Source organism: Cynocephalus volans, chromosome 9, assembly GCF_027409185.1.
Source record: "Cynocephalus volans isolate mCynVol1 chromosome 9, mCynVol1.pri, whole genome shotgun sequence".
In the NCBI taxonomy this organism is placed as follows: Eukaryota; Metazoa; Chordata; class Mammalia; order Dermoptera; family Cynocephalidae; genus Cynocephalus; species Cynocephalus volans.
In genome coordinates this window covers 33954222-33970826 of record NC_084468.1, presented here as the reverse complement: position 1 = coordinate 33970826, position 16605 = coordinate 33954222, and the positions used below count along the sequence as shown (strand labels likewise).

General features: G+C 38.5%; 1 protein-coding gene across 4 annotated transcripts in view; it reads right to left on the bottom strand.

Annotated features, from left to right (window-relative positions):
• Positions 1-16605, bottom strand: part of TBC1D1 (TBC1 domain family member 1) — a 218348-nt gene that overhangs the window by 98207 nt on the left and 103536 nt on the right. For all 4 annotated transcript variants that reach the window (XM_063108168.1, XM_063108170.1, XM_063108169.1 and 1 more), the window contains 3 exons: positions 16412-16544; positions 8690-8781; positions 1454-1564 (listed from right to left, as the gene is read on the bottom strand). In XM_063108168.1, the coding sequence (XP_062964238.1) occupies positions 1454-1564; positions 8690-8781; positions 16412-16544 (336 nt within the window). The remainder of the gene's footprint in view (positions 1-1453; positions 1565-8689; positions 8782-16411; positions 16545-16605) is intronic.

Sequence of the window (16605 nt, the reverse complement as noted above, 5' to 3'; positions counted from 1 at the left end):
AATGTTTAGTGAAAGAAGACTTTCCATCTACCATAAATGCTTCATCTTCCTTTCTAGCAGTTATAAATTATTTCAAAATGATCAATTTCCTGTTGGAACAAGTCCGACAGATTCAGAACAGGGAAAAAGCTATTAGGGGCATGAGAGAGAGAGGAAAAAAAAAATAAGTGGAAAAAAGAAATAGATTGAAAAGTGAACTACAGAATTGACTGTACAATTGGACTGGGTGGCCCATCCAAAAGTGAACAGGATGGGTACAGACCCCAATGCTATCTTAAGGGTACAGGTTGGGAAGAATGGCTACAAACTAAGGCCAAAAGCTAAAAACATTGACAACATACTGGTGCTAGTGTTCCTGCTAAGGGACCCTATAGTTGGCCAAAGAGATTAAAAAAAAAAAAAAAAAAAACAATGTCAGACAGTGTACATGAGTTCTAAGAGTTCAGGAAAGACACATGACTGCCAATCAAGTGGAAGGTAAAAATCTAATGAGGAGAGTTGCTAAGACTGACTTAGTTTAGATTACCAGACAGCAGAGGTTGTTTGTGGGGAAGAGATCAGAGGAGTGAACACACCACTGAGTATTACTGTGCTTTGACATAAGCATTTGGTAAGTATTTAGAAAAGAAAGAGGCAACATGATTTTGGAAAACTAAGGAACATAAACATTCTTCGCTGATTTTTCTCTAGATTTTCTTGCCAATGAGTAATTTAAGCAATTATAAAATGTATATATTTTGAAGCCATTAATGGTTTATTATGAATTGACTTACATGGAGTCCAAAAGAGACAGGAAAATGGTCTGTGGTACCATGTACATCTACTCCAAAATTTGGAGATCTCTGAAGGCAAGGATCCACAGGTAGCCCTAGATTCCGACACAGCACCCCACAAACAGACAAGCTAGATAAAGCTTGCAGACAGTACAGGATGGGAGGCAGACTGTGTACCTCCATCACTCAAAATGGAATTAATGGAAGTTCTGTATCAGAGCAGCACATGAACCAGGCTTTGTAACGTTGTACCTGATTTTGTGTGACACTATCTTACATTCACATAACATTTATACCACAAAGAACTTTCGGGTACCTTACATAGTTCCAAAGACAACCATACAATGTCACTCCCATTTGAGAAGAGAGAAAGGTGCGGTGATAGAGACTGGCCCCCTGCAGGTCACACAGCTTGAACTGGCAGTGACCACACTGAATTCTTGGTGTTATAAGACAGTCCTCTTACCAAGCAACTGTTCCACCCCCATTACCATGCAGACAGAAGCTTCTCTTGTCTTCTCAAAGCATAATCTAACACTCCCAAATTTTCCCTATATGAGCAACAAACGAAAATAAAACACAGGGAGAATAAAAGGTTCCAGGGCTTCTGAAAATCCTCAAGACTTTGTTTCCACAGCATCCTGGTACAAAGCGTAAGAAGAGATAATGCTTCACCTTACCTGCTTCATCTCACCAATATGGATGTGTTCTTTTTGTTTCTCTTCATATAAACATCTCAAAAAAGAAATGATCAATTCATTCTCTCGCTGTTCATTTCTTGGTCTCAATTTCTTTAAAAAAACAGAAACAGAATATATTACATATATTTTTAATTGTCAACAAAATTGCTAAACCATCCCTTTGAAAATGCTAACAGGTTCATCCACTAACTAGTTCTTTCACCCAAAAAATTGCACTAGGGGGCACCAAATATCCTAAAACTGGAGATAATTTTTAAAAGGGAACAGACAGTGGAGCTAGTGGGCCAGATTTAGCTTTTGGTCTCTGATGTCTTATACCCAAAATAAATTTTTAACATCAGATAGAGGCATAGTCAAAATACTTAGTAGTTTTTAAAACCAAAGGAAAAGACAAAATTTATGTAAATACTGAGGTCAAGAACCATAATGACCACACATTTATAAACTCTAATGCTTACGGAACTGGAAAAGAGCAACTGCGTTCAGGGTCATGTTTTTCATGTCAAATGTGTTCATCATGAAGCACTTTGTGGAAGCCCCATGAAACAGGCACTTCCATACAAAATTTCATGATATACTCAATTTCTTTCTTCTTTCTTTATATTCTATTTAGTTTCAGGGCAGTGGCAAAGCACACTGTGCCAGAAATCAGGACATGTAGGTTCTAATTGCTGCCTAAAACTATAACCAAAGCCAAATCACTTAATCTTAGTTTCCTCATCTGTTAAAATGAGGATTATACACAAAATAAACTCTGTGGTCTCTCCTCCAGCTCCCAAATTCTTTGCATTTGAAATATCACAGTCCACTTTTTTAATGCCATCTAATTTAACATATTATTTTCTACAAACATGAAGAAAACGAAAGGAATTACTCTGGAGATACACAAAGCTTCTAGTCTATAAATTTTGGAAATACAGCTTTTTTTTTTTACATTGACAATTGTCTGTTATCCTGTTCCTCCTCTTTCCCTACTCCAAATTTCTACCCTGACTTTTAAAACAAAGTTGGGGTGTAGTAAATGGGTCAACTACACAAGCATGTGAGTCTGTTCAATGCCACTCCTGGCAACCTTCCCCAGTTAACTAAGGAAGAGTGACTTTACCCTTCATGTCACAGTCATTAAAAGCAAAGGTAAGAGATTCGGAATCAAGATGATGGAATAGATGGTCCCCAGCATCATTCTCCCACAATCAACCAATTTACAACTATTATAAAGCAACAACTGCCAAACTGGGGCCACTAGAGCTCATGGGAAGTGTTTGGAGTACAGGCGGCAAGGGAGACCAGCCACCAGGGGACACTGGGGCACAGCATGGACAGCTGATCTGCCCTCCAATCAGTGCAGGCCCACTCAGTGGAGACTGGTCAGGAAGATAGAACTGCAGGGGGTGTAGTTTGCTGAAAAGACTCAGGCACACACAAGAGTTTCCACACAACCGAGGTGTACTGGAACTCACAAGACCCGGAAGTACATACAAGTCAACAATTAAAACCTGAGCTACATAAAAAGTCTTCCCCAGGGAAGCAATTTAGCTCAACCACGGGACTCAAATACTGGTTCTTCACAGGAAGTTCCCCCAATTTAGAAGTAAGCAAAGGACAACAAATTTGTCCCAGTACAGAGTTTAAGTGGTGTGGGTAACTAATATTCCAACACAGAAGTGAAAGAAAACACAAAACACCCACAGATCAGAGACAAATTCTGATATTAACCAGTAAAGGTCTAGCACCACCAAAGGACACCTATAAAACCCAGAAGGACCAGAAGTCCCCCAGGCTCCCAAGCTGAGGTGGGGGGAGGGCCAAGGGCCTCAGCCATGTCCTCCCCTCCCCCTAACATCCACATCCAACCCAGTGACAACCACTGAGTCACTGCTGGGAGCACCTGGAGCTTCCCTGCTGGAATGAGAGGGGTGCCAGGGGCCTCAACCACACCCCCTCTCCCTCCATCCGCCTCCTCTCACCCTATTCCACTCTCCTTTCCCCTCTCCTCCTCTCCCCCAACTTCTCAACATCATCATAGAACGTAAAAAAAAAAAAATTAATTTTTTTAAAAAAAACAAAGATAACATTAACCCAGATCTTCTGACATTTCCTCTCTTAAAGAAAAAGATCATTTTAAAAGGTAAGTTTTTCCTATCACTCAAGAAAAATATAGTAAATGATCATAAGGGTTTGTTTTCATCAAGGACTTCCTGTTCTTTCAAATTTCAGATTTAAGAATTAGATATTTTAAAGGCTTCAGCAGACACTCTCCACATGCCACAAACCCTAATATTACAAAATTTTACATGTTACATACAGCAAGTGAATTTTTCCAGAGAAGTTTCCATTAGATCCTCCAAAAAGGAAAGTGGTAGTCAAATGCCATGGTCCCAACTTAACACTGCTAGATCCCAAGAAGGTTATGGATATACTGAGTCTAAAAGTCCACAAAACAATAGGAGCTCTCACTCACTGCTGGTGGGAATGCAAACTGGTCCTCTGGAAGACACTTAGGCAGTTTCTTAAAAAACTATACAAGAGTACTTCAAAAAGTTCATGGAAGGATTTGTATTATCTTTTAATTCTTTTTTTCCATGAACTTTTGAAGTACCCTCATACATACTCTTACCATATGATTCAGCAATCACACTCCTCAGTATTACGCAATTGAGTAGAAAACTATGTCCACATAAAAACCTGCACATGAATGTTTATAGCAGCTTTACTCATAATTGCCAAAACTTGGAAGCAATCAAGATGTCCTTCAATGGATGAATGAGTAAATAAACTGTGGTACATCCATAAAATTGAACATTAAAAAGGAAATGAGCTATCAAGCCATAAAAAGACATGGAGGAAACGTAAGTACATATTGCCAAGTGAAAGAAGCCAATCGGAAAAGGCTACATACTCTGTGATTCCAACTGTACGATTCTGGAAAAGGCAAAACTACAGAGACAGTAAAAAGATAAGTGGTTGCTAGAGTTAGGGGAAAGGATGGAGCGATGAACCAGCAGAGCACAGTGGATTTTTAGGGCAGTGAAACTATTCTGAATGGTGCTGTAATGGTGGATACATGACATTACGCATTTGGCAAAACCCAGAGAATGTATAACACCAAGAGTGAACCCAAATGTAAACTATGGACTTTAATTAATAATAACGTGCCAACAATATTGGCCCATCAATTCTAACAAATGTACCACAATAATGCAAGATGTTATGTTAATAATAGGAGAAACTGTAGGGTGGGAAACCATGAAAAGTTGTATGGAAACTCTCTGTACTTTCCACCCAGTTTTTCTGTAAACCTAAAACTGCTTTTTAAAAAAAATAGTCTATATATAAAAGAAAAATGTCCAGGGAAGCAGACAGGAATTACGAGAGGGCTCTAAGCAGGTGCAGGTGTCTGAAAGTTGACCCGTTCTTTCTTTTCCTGAATCATTAATTAAACCTTTGGGCCACCCTCACAAGAAACTGTGTATCATGCTTGGAGAAATTCTTTATAATCTCTTAGTTCAAAGTATCGAAAAAGGCTAAGCATGCAGGAACGAGAGAGGAGGAGTATTAATACATTTTTTTTCTCTCAAAATACACAGGAAAGAAACTTCAAACAGGCAGAAAGTGAGACTACAACTGGGCAAAACGTACTACCACAGTTGCCTTCCATTAAAAACTGAAGCAAAGAACCAGAGACAGCATCACTGAGATCATTAAATATCACAGAGGAAAAGTAACTAAAGCAAAGACATACACATTTTGGTGTCGTACAAGGCCTAGAAATAAATCTTTCCTTAAAGTAATTATGAAATATAATGAGAAGCTATCCTTTTGCTGAGTTCAAAAAGATTAGGGAGGTGTCATCTCTCTAAAACCTCTCATGTGACTTCACCATTCTTGATAGTGGAAAATCATTATTTCTTAAAGATGACTTAATTTTATACACATTCATTAGTCAGAGAGATAAGTCTGAGGAAAATAATGCAGAATCAAGTTGGGTAAACATCACTTTGCAGTCAAAAATCAGCTTGTTTGTTCAAAATTAATCTATGGTGTCAAAAGTCAGGATGATGGTTATCTGGGGGTGGTAAAGGTTCTGAGGAAGTGGAAATGCTCTATTTCTTAATCAGAGCACTGGCTGCACAGGTGCATTCACCTCATAAAAATTCACTGAACTATATACACCATTGACCTGTGTGCTTTTCTATCGGTATGTTATACTTCAAATTTTTTTAAAAATTGCCTATTAAAAGTAACAAAACCAATTTTTTTACATGTTCCTATCAGGGACTTATAAATTGTTGTAAAGGCAATTCAAAAATAAATTTCCAACACTGACTAATGAATACCAGCATGCTGAGAAAATCTATGGTCCTCTGAGGAAACTGCTTAAAAAGACAATGCTCACTTGGAAGCTATATTCTGACATCTTTTTTTAAAAATTATAATCACATTTTATAAGAAATAATTTTAAAACAATAGAAAATCCAATAAGTTAATATATATTCTTCAGAAAGTGAAAAAAGGCTTTTCTGACCATAAATCTTTACCTTGTAAAAAGTCGTGTTATTTAATAAATTATTGATGCCTACTGAGTATAAATCTACTTGATTTATCTACTCATTATTTAAGTCATTCTGTGAAATACACACATTCAGTTTAGGAGCATTAGACTTTGAAACATTTTCTTTACTAGCCCTACTTTGACTTGACAGCAATTCTTCATACTGAAGACAACCAATTTGGATTTAGCACACTCAGCCAGCAGCAGAGTGGTATGAGAGGACAGAGCAAGACCTCCACGGGATCATCTCCACATATGTCCAGTTAGATATGTTTGAAAATTATACCTTTCAAAAAGCTAATACAAAAAGTGAGTGTCATGAGTCCTCTTATGAATAGAAGTTGGCCCTCCGAATCCATGGACTCTGCATCTGTGGACTCAACCAACTGTGGATTGAAAATATTTGAAAAAAAAATTGTGCCTGTACTGAATATGTACAGATTTTTTTCTTGTCATTATTCCCTAAACAATACACACTATAACAACTGTTTACATAGCATTTACACTGTATTAGTATTAATTATTATTAGTAATCTAGAGTGATTTAGAGTATACAGGAGGATGTGCATAGGTTATATGCAAATGCCACACCATTTTATATCAATGACTTGAGCATCCACAGGGTTTGGTATCCATGAGGGTCCTACAAACAATCCCCCACAGATACCGAGGGACTATTGTAAAAGGAAAATATTTGCCATTTTATATGTAAAAGGACTCATGAAACTAGAAAGCCGCTCTTTTCTTTATGACCTTTTTGAAGTATATGATTTTCAAACAAATTAGAAAAGAAACCAGTGACTAGGTTTATAAAATAGTTTACGAAAACCAAGAATAATGATTGAGAAAATAATCCAACAAGACCATCAATAAGCCACCAGAAGGAAAAAAATCCATGTCAAATTGTATCATTCAAGGAAGAGCCACACTTACAATGAGGGCAAACAAAGTATGAGCTGGTTTTCAACACCAACGAACAATAGGGCTTCTCTTTAATGTTCAGAGCAACCAAAAAATTAGAGACATCTAGAGCAACACACAGGGGCCCCCCAGGATAGTAACCAAATGCTTTAAAAAAAAAAAAAGAAAAGCAAACCTTTGTCATCTGCTTTTTTCTAAAGTCTCCTTGCCATAAGGTACTGGTATCTAAAAGTTTTCAAGGGTCAAAGAAAAATCTCAGAATCATAACCATTAGGAACTTCTCATTGCTGCAGAAGAATATTTTATTACTTATTCTGATTCATCACACTGTTTTAGGGAAAGATACACAGTACTATCTAAACAAAAAAGACATTTAAGGAAGGGAGGTTCATCCCCTATGCTTGCAACAAACATGTTCCTCAAAGTGACTTGACAGCTCTAGAACAGTAAGTGGGTCTGCATTAGACGATAAAGGCCCCAGTTTCAGTTATAAATGCATTAAAGATTGGAAGCTAATTGCCCATGTCTGAATTCCAAGTACAAATCACTTATTTAACAGTATTACGTACTTAGAATTCTAAAAATCCTTTATGAAAAAACAAAGATGTGTGTCTCAAGGTATTTCAAAAGAAAACAAGAAAATTTAAAGATAATCAAAAATTATGAAAATTACCTTCTATGCTATTTCTAAAATAAAAAATCTTCCTATGCTTTCTTTATACAAACATATGCCAATTCTACTGCAGAGGAAGAACAAGGGAATAAGAGAATTCTAACGTGTGATTTAAAAGAAAAAACACTAAGAGAAAACAGATCGTGGATCCTATCCATATAGTCTTTCCCCAGTGAGGAGGCAGAGAGAATTTAAAACCCACACAGCTGCTAGCCTTCATGTTTTGTTTAATGACTCCTCTATTTGTAGAACCTACTGTCCATCCTCCCCCACCCCCGCAAAAAAAGAGATATTTATTCTTTGTTCTGATGTGCTCTCCTCCCTAGAAAAGTGTCAGGAAACCATAGAAAATGCCCTGCAGCTAAAGCAGACATGAAATTTCTGATGAGCTCATTAAAGATTCATAATGAACAGACTACAGGCATGCCAGCACACACAGCATGGTTTCCCGAGATACACTGCCTCTAAATGGAAGGACAAGAGCTAGGTCCCAGGTTTAATACAGAAAGCTGATGAGCTTGGCGTTTGTTGTTTTTTGAGGGCTTTTTTTTTTTAGGTTCAACATATTATATGGCTCAAAGAAGATAACACTACCTAAATTTATTTTCAAAACAAAAAAAAGTAGGGGGAGAAGGAACAATTACAGTCAAGCTCATGTACAAAACATTACCCCCTTCGACTCTCACACTCAGGGCTGAAATCCTGAGCTGGCAGAGGCTGGCAGAGGTTTCCCATGGAGCAGATGAGTGCTTGTGGACTAAAGTCTGGGTCTCCCGTCACCCAGAAGGTTCTTTCCACTTTATAATTTCCTTTCTCTTATTCTTTTTTTTTTTTAAGGGAGCAGCCTCCCAGTTCTAGGCATTTTTACCATGAAAGCCAAGACCTGGTGTGAATCTGCAATTCTGACCTGGCCCCTCAATGGGACTGTTAAAGCTTAAACCAAGAGGAACTCCAGGTCCCCTCCTCAGGACTGTGACAACACTGGTTTGCTATTTTTTTTTACATCACATTTCACGGGTAAGCTGCCTGCCTTTTCTTTCCTTCTAGAAATTAAAAACTTGTACTGTACCTGAACCTCCTCAAAGATAGTAGCTTGCTCCTGATTAGTTAATGTTGTCAGGTGCTTTTGGAGTTCTAGTTTGGTTTTAGAAGAATTCATTCCTATTAAGAGAAAAAAGAGAGACATTACAAAAAAAAAAAAAAAACTATTTAAAAGTTATGAGATAGAGTTAACATCTTCCATACACATTCTTTTTACATTCTTACCCACCCACTTTAGGCTTTCAAGGTTTTACAGAAATTCTGTCAATAATAATATTGGTGATGTTTATCACTGTCATCATCTTTTAATCGAGCTGTGATGTGCTAGGCATGTATATTAAGCACTAAATCTTCATCATTTCATTTAATTCTTAAAACAACCTGATGAAGAGGATGCTGTTATTCCCTACTTTGCAGGTAAGGAAACTGAGGCCCAAAGAGCATACATAATTTCCTAAGACCATCAACTTGTACTCTACCTCAGGTTTGTGTGGTTCAAATTACTTTCTCCATGTTAAAACACCTCACACAGAATGTTCTCCTCAGAAAATAACTTCTCATGAGTATTTGTATGTAAATATGACAATTTTTTCTTAACGAAAAACAATTTGAAAATTTACCTACATTTTTCTCTTGTATCTTAGGTTCCCTTCACATAAAATCAGTGCATGTGGCTAACAATTTTCCTTTTATGACCACATCCTTGTTAATAGTCTTAAGACCATTTAATTAACATTACAAAGGGTTTGGAGATTTACAATAGCCACCAAAAAAATAAAATACTTAGGAATTGAGTTAACCAAGGAGGTGAAAAATCTCTATAATGAGAACTACAAACCACTGCTGAGAGAAATGAGAGAGGACACAAGAAGATGGAAAGATATCCCATGCTCTTGGATTGGAAGAATCAACATAGTGAAAATGTCCATACTACCCAAAGTGATATACAAATTCAATGCAATCCCCATCAAAATTCCAAAGACATTTTTCTCAGAAATGGAAAAAACTATCCAGTCATTTATATGGAACAATAAAAGACCACACATAGCCAAAGCAATGCTGAGCAAAAAAAATAAAGCTGGAGGCATAACACTACCTGACTTTAAGCTATACTACAAAGCTATAATAACCAAAACAGTATGGTACTGGCATAAAAACAGACACACTGACCAATGGAATAGAATAGAGAATCCAGAAATCAACCCACACACTTACTGCCATCTGATCTTTGACAAAGGCACCAAGCCTATTCACTGGGGAAGGGACTGCCTCTTCAGCAAATGGTGCTGGGATAACTGGATATCCATATGCAGGAGAATGAAACTAGATCCATACCTCTCACCGTATACCAAAATCAACTCAAAATGGATTAAGGATTTAAATATACACCCTGAAACAATAAAACTTCTTAAAGAAAACATAGGAGAAACACTTCAGGAAATAGGACTGGGCACAGACTTCATGAATACGACCCCAAAAGCACGGGCAACCAAAGGAAAAATAAACAAATGGGATTATATCAAACTAAAAAGCTTCTGCACAGCAAAAGAAACAATTAACAGAGTTAAAAGACAACCAACAGAGTGGGAGAAAATATTTGCAAAATATACATCTGACAAAGGATTAATATCCAGAATATATAAGGAACTCAAACAACTTTACAAGAAAAAAACAAGCAACCCGATTAAAAAATGGGCAAAAGAGCTAAGTAGGCATTTCTCTAAGGAAGATATACAAATGGCCAACAGACATATGAAAAAATGCTCAACATCACTCAGCATCCGGGAAATGCAAATCAAAACCACACTGAGATACCATCTAACCCCAGTTAGGATGGCTAAAATACAAAAGACCCTGAACGATAAATGCTGGCGAGGTTGCGGAGAATAAGGAACTCTCATACATTGTTGGTGGGACTGCAAAATGGTGCAGCCTCTATGGAAAATGGTATGGAGGTTCCTCAAACAATTGCAGATAGATCTACCATACGACCCAGCTATCCCACTGTTGGGAATATACCCAGAGGAATGGAAATCATCAAGTCGAAGGTATACCTGTTCCCCAATGTTCATCACAGCACTCTTTACAATAGCCAAGAGTTGGAACCAGCCCAAATGTCCATCATCGGATGAGTGGATACGGAAAATGTGGTACATCTACACAATGGAATACTACTCAGCTATAAAAACGAATGAAGTACTGCCATTTGCAACAACATGGATGGACCTTGAGAGAATTATATTAAGTGAAACAAGTCAGGCACAGAAAGAGAAATATCACATGTTCTCACTTATTGGTAGGAGCTAAAAATTAATATATAAATTCACACACACACACACACACACACACACACACACACACACATACACACACACACACAAAACCGGGGGGTGGGGAAGAAGATATAACAACCACAATTACTTGAAGTTGATACGACAAGCAAACAGAAAGGACATTGTTGGGGGGGAGGGGGGAGGGAGAAGGGAGGGAGGTTTTGGTGATGGGGAGCAATAATCAGCCACAATGTATATCGACAAAAAAAAATTTTTTTTTAAATTTAAAAAAAAAAAAAAGGGGGGGTTTGGAGAAAAAGTTATAAAAACAAAGTCATTACATCACTTTAGCGCCTGCTGAACTTGGACATTTCAAGAAGGTTCCTTCTCACACAAATATGGCTCAGAGCCTGTTTTGCCTTGTCTTGACATCTATGTCACACATGATGAGAAGATTTAGAATGAAAAGATTTGCTGATTCAACCGCCATGAAGGAAAAAAAAAAAAAAAAAACTGCTGGTTACTTTTCTTACAAGGGCAGCCCTCCCCTATCCACCTGCCACCCCCTTCTGAGAGGGTGAGCCCCTAGGCAGGGCTCTGAGCTGGAGGCACCTATTTAACTAAGGATGGCCAGGAGAGAACACCTGCCGAGCCAGAGGCTTGTCTGAAGACTTGGAAACCATGCATTTTACAGATGAGTTTGCTGAGGTCCAGAGAAGCCAGAACTGCCCCACAGTCAGTGTTCCCCCTCCCACTGCAGCTGAAGGCAGAGCCCACACCCTCTGAACAGGCAGTGGCAAAGGCTACTGTCCCTACTCAAACTGTTGCAGCAATCTCTGCTTCCAGAAAGTTGTTCTTCTTCCTTTTTTTTTCAACCGAAGAAAACACTAAAACTGAAGCTGCCACCATGAAAAAAAACAAACAAACCAGTATTTCTTAAGTGATTGCTATGCCATTTCATTTAACATTTTACATGCATTATCTCATTTAATCCTCAAAATAATCCTTGAAGTGGGCACCTTTTTTTTTAGAATCCCAATGTATAAATAAAGAAACTGAGGCACAGCAAAGTCCCATTTTTGTCCAATGTCATCAGCTAAGTAAGGGACAGAAATGAGAATGTGAACCATGTCTGTTAGCCTGAAGAAACCAACTCTTAGGCACGACGCTGCCTCTCTTGTCTAGGAGAGTCAAGTCACTCCATCACAGGTGGCTTCAGTACAAAAGTGAATTCATAGGTGGGTTAAAGTGCAGAAGGGGTAGATGGCTTTGTCAGAGCACAATTCAGGTACTCCTCATGCAAGCTGTCCGGTCACACAAAAGCAGAGGAACAGATACAGAGCTTTGTTATATTAACTACTTAAATGTTTAAGCAAAACAATGTTTACATTCATGAATAAAATAAACACTCAGTAATCATTAACTAAAAACCCTCCCCACATATGAAGGCTGTTTCTGACACATTCTAAGCATCGTATTTTGGAAATACTGTGTTATCTGATGAAACACTCACATGTGGAGAAAAAACCGTAAGGTCTAAGAAGAGTTAGACTAACATACACTTTTGACAATCTCAGGTGAAATCAGGAAATGAAGCATATTCTTCATTTCAGCAGTTATGAATTCAATTCATTAGGTCCTTCCTGTCCCATCTCAAAACAGGGGGTACCACCCGGGGTTGAGTGCTCCTCACCACCCTTGGTTACTCGTGGGAGGTTTCTGCAACAAGTTCACTGAAGGCATCTCAGAGGGCCCCATGTGATGCCAACAGAGGCTGGCCGGAGGGGAGAGTGAACAAAGCAGAAAAAGTCAACCAGAGTCAATGGATTCACAAACTACAATCCCTCCCAGCTCCTGTTGTGAGGCTGCCTTCACACTGTTGGTGCTGAAAAGGCTCTTATTAGAGGGCGCTGTGATGAATGACTTTGCTGGAGGGAAATTTGCACTGAGAGCAAAAGAAAAGAAAACCTCAGTTCAACTTTTTTTTTTTTTAAGTGAAAGTATAATTTATTCTAGTAATTCCCAAAATGCACCTCTAAACTTTAAAATAAACAAAATGCTATATAAATACCACTGGCAGTTGCATATAGTTCAAATACAGAATCGATACAGCTGTACCTCTTACATGTTGTAAGCACATGTTAGAGTGGAGTGTCCAGAGTAATCAACATGTACGCTGTATTTATGCTATCTTATTTACAGATTCTAAAAATCTTGACTACTTGGGCCGAGCCTGTGGCGCACTCGGGAGGGTGCTACGCTGGGAGCGCAGCAACGCTCCCAGCGGCCGCGGGTTCGGATCCTATATAGGAATGGCCGGTGCACTCACTGGCTGAGTGCCGGTCACGAAAAAAAAAAAAAAAAAATCTTGACTACTTGACTACTTCAACTGATTAAGAAAACAAAGTCTTGGGCCGGCCCCGTGGCTCACTTGGAGAGTGCAGTGCTGTTAGCGCCGAGGCCGCGGGTTCAGATCCTATATAGGGATGGCCGGTGCGCTCACTGGCTGAGTGTGGTGCAGACCACACCGTGCCGAGGATTGCCATCCCCTTACAGGTCAGAAAAAAAAAAAAAGAAAACAAAGTCTTTCTCTTTGTGGCCATGTCGCTGGTCCTCTCCACAGTTCATGGAGTTCTTGGTCAGAACCTAACTTCCTGTGAGAAATACTAGGAACATAGGAGGTATGGTACTTCAAAAAGTTCATGGAAAGATTGCATTATCTTCTAATTCTATTTTTCTATGAATTTTTTGAAACACCCTCATACAATTTTAATAAGCCACTTCACTTTATTCTATTTATTAGGAATTCAATAACAAAAAGCAAGGGACTCAAACTATTCATAAAATAAGTAGCATCTCCCCTACTAAGGATGCCTCTAACAATGTGCCATTTATACTTATAGAAATGCTTCCCAGCATACAGGTAAAACATACCTTCAACACACTTTTAATTGCACTATTTAGTGAATGTTTTTACATTAGTAGAGCTTTCTCCCTTGGTTAGATTCTATCTGGTAAAAGATTGATTAAACGATTAATTCCAAAACCAAAGCACCAAAATCCCTACCTTGATGAAACTTTTCAGCTATAACTTTCTGAAAGCCAAGCCAGACCAAAGAAAGATTTATCCAATGGAACTCTGGAAGCATTACAGTTTCTACTGATCACGATCTGCTTTATCTTCAAGGCCAAAGTCATTGCTGGCTTCTTAATAAGCTCTTAAGGGATATTTCTGTCATCGTTTACCTTATCTTGACAACCACTAAGGAAAGAGTTAGTAATCCTCTGAGCTGGGATCTCTACTTAAAGCAAAACTTTTCTTGTTCCCAGACATATTTTGTGTAATGTCAGCAAACAGTTTAACAACTTGGAAAACAGTCAAGAATATTAATGTTTATTCATTTTAAGAACACTGTAATGCTACAAATAAACCTTCCCAGAACTTAAGACGTCAATTGTTAATTTATCTCATTTAAAAAGGGAAATCAGATACCACCTCACATCCACTAGGATGGCTACCATCAAAAAAACCCAGTACATTTTGATGAGAATGTGGAGAAATTGGAACCCTTGTGCATTGTCGGTGGGAAAGTAAAATGGTGTAAGAGCTACAGAACGGTATGGAAGTTCCTCAAAAAATTAAACATAGAATTACCATATGACCCAGCAATTTCACTTCTAGGTATGTACACAGAAGAACTGAAAGCAGGAACTTAAACAGATACTTTAACCAACATTACACCAACATTCATAGCAGCATTATTTATAACAGCCAAAAGGTAGAAACAACCCAAATGTCCATTGACAGATAAATGGATAAACAGAATATGTTACACACATAGAATATTATTCAACCTTAAAAAAGAATGAAATCTGACACATGCCACACAACATGAATGAACCCAGAAGACATGCTAAGTGAAGTAAACCAGAAAGAAGATAAATACTATATGATTTCACATATATGAGGTACCCAGAGTCATCCAATTCATAGAGACAGAAAGAATGGTGGTTGCCAGAGGCTTGGGGAAAGAGGGAAAGAGGAGTTAGCATTTAGTGAGTTTCAGTTTGGGAATATAAAGTTCTAGAGACAGATGGTGGTGAGGGTTGCACACCAATATGAATGGACTTAAGACCAATGAACTATATACTTTTAAAAAAAGGTTAAAATAAATTTTATGTTATATTAATTTTTACTACATTATATAAAAAAAGGGAAATCAGATATAAACAACAGTTTTTCTTTACAAAATTATAGTTTATGATAAGTATTCTAGATACATGGAAAAAAATCAAATTTTTGTTTTCTTTTTATAATAACATAGTTTGTTTAAATCATGTGATACCCCCAGAACCACACACAAACACACACACAAAGTTTTAGAAATCCTCCCATAAATGGAACAAAATGCAGTCAAGAAAAGAGAGGCATAAACCCCTTTACCTTTCAGACTCTATCACCCACTTTCACCCTTACCTGGTTCTGTCCTTTCCCCTCAGCCCCTCCCTGCAGTCACGGAGACAGAGATTTCTTCTTCCTTCCTGAGGCTGATTCCCCACCCTTGTTCAGGAGGGACCCCATCCATTCTGCTCTGACCCATCTGGCCCCTCAGGCACAGAATTTGCTGGAACCTCTGATTCTAAGAACACACAAGTCAGCTGGACTCCCTGGGTCTTCCCCCAGCAGGACCTTCTCCTGGAAAAACTGGTTTGGTGGCAGGTAACAGTGAGGGCTTTACTGCCTGGGGCTGAGTCCTGGGCTCACCATACACAGTTTATTCCCAGCTGTATCTAATCCTCAATCTGCTTATCTATAAAATATGCGAAATAAGCAGTCCCTTTTTCTACCACAAATGTGGTAAGGATTAAATGGATAATCATACATGTTAAAGAAAGCACTTAGGCACAGTTTCTGGCACATCTTAAGTATTCAATAAATGTTAGCTGCAAATCACAATATTTTTTTATGGTTTCTCCCTAAGCCACGTTTCTAGAAATGATGGTCAAAATTGACAGTCACCACTTCTTTTATTCTTTCCCATTTGCTCCTCAACTGCAACCTGTCTTGTCCCTTCACTGCATTCAAATTGTCTGGTAGAGGTTACTGATGACCTTCTAATAGAGAAACTAGTGGAAATTCTTTAGCTCTTATCTTGGTAGATCTCTCTGTAGTGGTCAATATGACTGACCACTCACACCATCACATAAACACTATGCAACTGGATTGGTAACCTGTTTCCCTAACTCCTCCACCACCCTTGCTCACCCTTGAGTGCCTTGGAGGGGAGATGGCAGAAGGTAGGCATGGCTGGGGATACCTTTTCATTATAAAACCTGACTGACAGAAGACACTCACTACACAGTCAAAGTTCACCCACAACCCCTGTGACTAATACAAGCCTCTCTTAGGCAGAATTTTTCAACAAATGTGCATCTCCAACTCCCACTTTGTTAACACTTGAAAGTGCCCGACTCACCCTCTATCTTTTCACAGAGCTTGTGCAGGCCCTGCAAGGGGCAGCCCTCACACAGCTGGGCTGGTGCTTTAGCTGTCTGCTGTACTGCAGCCACTGTGAAAGCCTGTTTCAGGGTCATCATAATTTCATCAACCTAATCAAAGAGAAAAGAAGTTGTAGCCAGCAAAAGCCAGTTTAAAATTAGCTGGGCTGAT